Genomic DNA, 6,781 nt, shown 5'->3' with positions numbered 1-6,781 from the left:
ATTAACTGATGTGGTAATAAACTCACACAACGTAAATAACGCCTGAATATTGTCTAGCAATTCTCCGGAATAATTGGTGCATTCTGTCAAGGATTCATCCTTTAGATTAAATTTGTGGTGTTAACTCTGAGACTGATTACATTACAAAGATATAGATATTAAATCCAACGGTCCAGTTCCGGAAACTGGTGGTGCCCCGATTAATTAATATAAGATTATAAACAAGCTAAATCTTCGACACATTTGAAATATAAATATAAATCTATATTTATCGCTACAACCATTAAACTCATTACACTGCATTCACTACTAAACCTGCTTAACTGTTATTCACCATTAACCTTCTCAGCGTTCTAGTGGTATAGTGATGAATTTGGCTCTTGAGTCCGCGTCCTGGAGGTTGTCTACAGTCCAGAGGCCCAAGCTCCTCAGACATCTCTGGTCTGTGGTGTCTGGCAGGGGCGGCGTTAGGCCCGGCTACTTGGGCTGAAGCCCCGGATCTCAACCGCAGAAGTAACATGCAGTACCAAAGTCCAACAGAGAGGGAGCAGCTGGCAGTAGTTTGTATACAGCCTGCCTGAGCCTCCACCACTGAAGAAGAAGCCCTTCAGCAGCCGGCTTCTTCTACACTCTCTGCCTGAAACGCATGAGTGAAGATGGACATAAGGACGTTTTTAGACCAAAAGTACGGCGACAGAACCCCAGCTTTGATGAGACTGGTGCTGACTCAGGTTTGTGAGTCTTATTAGAAAATATTTGTTGTGCTGCTGGTTTGCCTAAAGTTAGCTTATCAGGTAAAGTTGCTGGAGAAAGAAAGGGAATATTTACTATCATCTCACACTAAACACTAACAGGAACAATACTCTGCCCTGAATATGCTGAATATGTAGCTTCAGATTAAAATGATGTGGTACAAGACATATATGATGTTGACTAGTGCGTGTCACGTGTGTGTGTGTGTGTGTGTGTGTGCGCACACGTGTGTGTGTTAAGCCCCGGATCTTCTTCAGTCCTAAATCCGCCCCTGGTGTCTGGTCCCATGTGGTCCACATCAGGATCCCAGACTAGTGCCCCTCTAGCAGGCTGAAGGTCTGATGAAACGAGGGACGGCTGCTGTGATGCTGATGAGCGTTAAACACCAGTGACTGGAACGAGTCTTTGAGGCACCAACAAAGCGGTAAAATATTTGTATTTCTTAAATCAGGACTTGTTGGAAACAGCTCTGGCTGGGCTGAACTGGACCCGCCCCAGCAGAACCACAGCTTACTCCTCACTGATTTTCTGTCGACTTCCAGAGTTTCCGACTTCTTTTCCGCTCGTTCTTCAGTCTCAGCAGACACGGAGGTTGTTCGGTCCCAGCAGAAACCTGAGGACTACATCCAGGAGGTGTGTGGTTTCTATTAACGCTGAATGTGTGTGCATACATTAGGAGGTGAAGAAGACAGCTTGAATTTTTCATTTAAGGTTCACTGGACTCATTCTAAAGCGGCACTGATGATGAGCTGCTTTCACCTGTGACTAAATGTATGCACCGTCAGCGCAGGATGTATGCACTATCGCTAACAGTTATTAGATCCTCTGCTTGTCAAAACTGACTTCATTAGCAAATTCTACTTTTAAAAACACGTTGGTTGTTGCTCGTGGGAGCTCTCAGGGAGGTGGGGTGGGTGATGCTTCTGTCAGCAGGAGAAGATGTAGAGGTTTTATTGAAATTGGGGTCTGGGGTGCTGATGCTGCTGAGAATTTATCCTCCTTTAAAACCCACCAAAGAGGAGAGGAGAGGGGGAGGGTTCAAACGGTGGTGAAGGTGGGGGAGATGGGGAGAAGCAGCAGCTTTCAGAGGACAGCCAGCTGGACGGGTGCGTGTGGGGGAGGAGTCAGCGCCGATGGGGGTATGTTTTATGTTTTATGGCTGAGCAGGGATGCATAAATCACTGTTTCATTAAACCGCCCCCCTGCCCCCACACCGGGACGCCCCCGTCTCTCTTCCTTCTACATCTACCCACCCCCTTCACATGAGCTCCCTTCGACTCAACCTGGACATAACGAGGTCAAAGGTCACAGCAACAAGCAGAAGACGGAGCGCAGAGGTCCAAAATAAAGAAGCGCAGGAGAGGATAAACAGCTCTTTATTTGAATAAATATGAAACAGGAAGTCATCGTTCATTGGACGAGACCCAGACACATCTCAGAGTTAGAATACGAGCAGGCAAAGCGGCGACGGCCGAGACTCGAACAGGACAACACTTCTGTTAGCATGTTACCTGGTCGGCGCTCAGATCCAAACAAACAGGTTAAAACTCACAACTACACACACGAATACACACTATAGACACTAAACTACAGCCTCTGGGGCGTCTGCAGGACGTGTGCACGGGCTTGTCTCACAACCCAGACAGGAAGCAGGAAAACCAGCTGTAACATCTTAGTGAGGAGCGTGCTGCGCGATCAGAGAGCTGCTTTATAACGCCTCCATCTGCTGAAGAAGGAACCTTCTGAGCTGTCTTAGTGGGAGAGTTCAATACCAGAACAGTTTCTGAGTGGAATAAATCCGGAGAAACAGAATTTTAGACTGGATTCCTTCTCTGACCACTGGGAGACCCAAACCATGCTGAGCGGTCCTAAAAGCAGTCCAGTCAGCTAAACCTTCACACCATCGTCAGCGGCCACGGGTTTTAAACATCAGCAGGAGAGGAGAACTGCTGCACCCAACATCAATGTGTTGATTTAACAACATGAAACAACGTAGGACACAAAACTGTTGATTTAAGTCAGGAGATCTGAGTGGTTCTGGGTCACCCTGGTCTAGGCTGCATTCAGACTAGCTATTAGCTTATCGATCTTCAAGGACAGATCTGCTGTTTCTCTGAACAGAGGCTGTTCACAAATAAAAACGTCTATAAAGACTCAGATACGATTAGTTTAGCAGAAACTTTGTGAAATGGCCAACATTTATGTTTATCAGTGAAATCCAACGAGGTTGGTGTCCAGCAACAGACCGAAGCTGTGTGTGTGTGTGTGTGTGTGTGGGGGGGGGGGGGGGGTATTAGAAACAAGTCCTCACAGCAAAGCTGTACGACTCACTGCTAGCATCAACAAAATCAAAGCGTTAGCAGGTCACGTTCAGCTCCTCAAACACGTAAAATCAGGGTGTGAGGTGACATTTATTCAGTTTGAACATGTTTACGTGACGTCAAGGACAGCCTGCCCTGACCCTGAAGGAGCTGTTAAAACCCACACACCTACAGTCCCTTTGGTGGCCAGTGGTGGGGCGAGCAGCCAGGTGGGTGAGTAGACAGGTGAGGTGAGTAGACAGGTGAGGTGAGTAGACAGGTGAGGTGAGTAGACAGGTGAGGTGAGCAGACAGGTGAGGTGAGTAGACAGGTGAGGTGAGTAGACAGGTGGGTAAGTAGACAGGTGAGGTGAGTAGACAGGTGGGTGAGTAGACAGGTGGGGCTAGGTACAGGTGAGGTGAGTAGACAGGTGAGGTGAGTAGACAGGTAGGTGAGTAGACAGGTGAGGTGAGCAGACAGGTGAGGTGAGTAGACAGGTGAGGTGAGTAGACAGGTGGGTAAGTAGACAGGTGAGGTGAGTAGACAGGTGGGTGAGTAGACAGGTGGGGCTAGGTACAGGTGAGGTGAGTAGACAGGTGAGGTGAGTAGACAGGTAGGTGAGTAGACAGGTGAGGTGAGTAGACAGGTGGGTGAGTAGACAGGTGGGGCTAGGTACAGGTGAGGTGAGTAGACAGGTGAGGTGAGTAGACAGGTGGGGCTAGGTACAGGTGAGGTGAGTAGACAGGTGAGGTGAGTAGACAGGTGAGGTGAGTAGACAGGTAGGTGAGTAGACAGGTGAGGTGAGTAGACAGGTGGGTGAGTAGACAGGTGGGGCTAGGTACAGGTGAGGTGAGTAGACAGGTGAGGTGAGTAGACAGGTAGTTGAGTAGACAGGTGAGGTGAGTAGACAGGTAGGTGAGTAGACAGGTGAGGTGAGTAGACAGGTAGGTGAGTAGACAGGTGAGGTGAGTAGACAGGTGAGGTGAGTAGACAGGTGGGTGAGTAGACAGGTGGGGCTAGGTACAGGTGAGGTGAGTAGACAGGTGAGGTGAGTAGACAGGTGGGTGAGTAGACAGGTGGGGCTAGGTACAGGTGAGGTGAGTAGACAGGTGAGGTGAGTAGACAGATGAGGTGAGTAGACAGGTGAGGTGAGTAGACAGGTAGGTGAGTAGACAGGTGAGGTGAGTAGACAGGTAGGTGAGTAGACAGGTGAGGTAAGTAGACAGGTGAGGTGAGTAGACAGGTGAGGTGAGTAGACAGGTGAGGTGAGTAGACAGGTGGGTGAGTAGACAGGTGGGGCTAGGTACAGGTGAGGTGAGTAGACAGGTGAGGTGAGTAGACAGATGAGGTGAGTAGACAGGTGAGGTGAGTAGACAGGTAGGTGAGTAGACAGGTGAGGTGAGTAGACAGGTGAGGTGAGTACACAGGTGGGTGAGTAGACAGGTGAGGTGAGTACACAGGTAGGTGAGTAGACAGGTGAGGTGAGTAGACAGGTAGGTGAGTAGACAGGTGAGGTAAGTAGACAGGTGAGGTGAGTACACAGGTGGGTGAGTAGACAGGTGAGGTGAGTACACAGGTAGGTGAGTAGACAGGTGAGGTGAGTAGACAGGTGGGCTAGGCAGAGTGAGGTGGGGCCTTGGACATAAGTCATACAGTTGTTACACATGTCATGTTAGACGTGGCATGGGTGGGGTGGTGATGTTTCTTTTTAAAGCAGCCAAGGTCAAAGTTCAGAAGTGTGAGTGATTCTGATCTCGTTTGGTCTGGTCTGCAAAGATGTTGATGACTCAGTTCTGGTGTTAGTGGGCTCAGGTGTAACTGGGACCAGAACACCTGCTCCAGCACATGAGGGGTGGCTAACGGGGGTGAGACCAGCATCCCATAACTGCTGCATTAGGGACGTGCTGGAGGGGGTTGTAGCGCCGTGGATCTATGGCTTCACCTGTCTGGGTTGAAGCTCCTCCCACTAAACACTGGAGGCGAGTGCAGGCTCACACTCATCAGAAGTTGTTTGTTGTTGCAACTCTGCTGCACTTTTCCAAAGATAACAACACACAAGCTCCTGTTGATGAGGACCTTCACGCCCGTCTCCCTGAACAACACCGCCATGCTAATGCCGACTCGTTCTCACACCGAAGCGTCCACAACGGACGCTGGCTGACCAGGTGTGTGTTTGTGACGCGCTGGTTTTAGACGCCCGCATTAAAACACACCCTTCCCTGGCATTTAACCTCTAACCTCTTGCTGTTTAACCCTCCCCTCACCCCCATCCTATTGCTCATTCTAAACTTCCCACTAAACACGGTGAAGAGGGACATCACAACCAGGAACAACGTTTTGAATGTACAAGAGGGCAAAGGTCAGAATTCAGTGAAATCTCTGTCCGCCGCGGGAGTCGGAAACCGGCGTGTTGGGCCTCCTAACGCACGGGAACCCCACGGTTGGTCACCCAGCAACAGTTTTCGATGCTTCGGGAGAGAGAATGCGTTGCTAATGAAGCTGTAAGTGTCCAACCCTGCAGCCGTGGCTGCTGCGGGGGACGGGGGACACCACAGCCCTCTGATCCGCTCCACCACGCCAGCAAAGGGCAGAGCGTCCCTCATCAGGCACGACTGAAATCTGAGCTGGAGTTAGGCAGGTGCTCATTGTGTGTGTGTGTGTGTGTGTGATACAAACACCCAACTTGCTCGTCTGTGGGGGGGTCCTGCAGCTGTGTAACTTGGTTCTGACTGGGTTTTTATCTGTGTGCATCTACTTGTGAGTGTGTGTGCACCATCACTTTAGAAGTGTCACACACACTCCTTGCAGCCGCATTCCACTGGCTTCTCCACGTCTTGTGTAAGTGAGGTCCCATCGTCACATTCAAAGGTAAGCCGGCGCCGTCTGACCCTCAGAGGAGCGCAGCAGGAGGGGGGTCCAACGCCCAGCTTGGTCTCTGCGGTGCACTGACCCCGACACTCAACCCAGGAGAAGGGTTTGGAGGTCTGGCAGAAGACGGTGCCATGCTGCAGGCGGTGGTGGTCTCTGAATGGTTCGCCCCGGCAGGGAGACGCTGTGGAGGGAGTCACATGCTCATGGTTACTAAAGTCACCCGGAACGCTTCAACAACGGCTTACCTGCACGACAACACACGTTTAACAACTGATTCAGGAGAAGAACCAAAGAACAAAGACTGATCAGAGGTTTGTCAGTTGGGCAGGTCTGTGTCCATCCCAGGACAACAGAGAAAAACAACCAGTCATGCTCCCCCAAGGCCAACTTCACCCCCCCGCTAATAAAACAGGCATGTGTTATCCCACTGCACCACCGTTCAGTCCAGGAAAGTCAGCCAGTTGGAGGGCGCAGGCTGCGGGGGGAGCCAACGGGGAACAAAGCGTTGAAACGAGTTTGCATCAGTTTCAGCTGTTTTGGGAAATCACCGGGCGTGTCGTGGAGTTAGTGGTGTTTGGTCCAAACTCCTTGGAGTGAAACACAAACTTGTGCTGAGGCATGATGTAGTTAGGCTGTTCAGCTGCAGGCTCCAGGGCTGGAGGTCTCCCCCTCACCCTGTGCAGCTTTGCTTAAAGTAGACGGATCACGAAAAACTCACTTTTTATCCCTTAATACAGTGTTTCACATTTTAAGCGTCTAAGTGTGCAACAGCCTGATATTATTCACTAAGGTGCTGTTTAGATATTTTATTATAAAGTTTTGCTCATGTTTGTCCACCTGTTCAGTTTTAACTGTGT

General features: G+C 50.0%; 1 protein-coding gene across 1 annotated transcript in view; it reads right to left on the bottom strand.

The window, feature by feature from the left end:
- Positions 1-2,113: 2,113 nt before the first annotated feature.
- The window catches only part of slit1b (slit homolog 1b (Drosophila)), a 111,466-nt gene continuing 106,798 nt past the window's right edge, over positions 2,114-6,781 (bottom strand). The window contains exon 38 of the mRNA XM_054751886.2: positions 2,114-6,105. Within this exon, the coding sequence (XP_054607861.2) occupies positions 5,843-6,105 (263 nt within the window). The 3' untranslated portion in view covers positions 2,114-5,842. The remainder of the gene's footprint in view (positions 6,106-6,781) is intronic.

Source organism: Nothobranchius furzeri, chromosome 7 (assembly GCF_043380555.1).
Source record: "Nothobranchius furzeri strain GRZ-AD chromosome 7, NfurGRZ-RIMD1, whole genome shotgun sequence".
NCBI classification, from domain to species: Eukaryota; Metazoa; Chordata; class Actinopteri; order Cyprinodontiformes; family Nothobranchiidae; genus Nothobranchius; species Nothobranchius furzeri.
The sequence above is the reverse complement of the archived record's forward strand: the minus strand, read 5'-3'. Positions and strand labels throughout refer to the sequence as shown.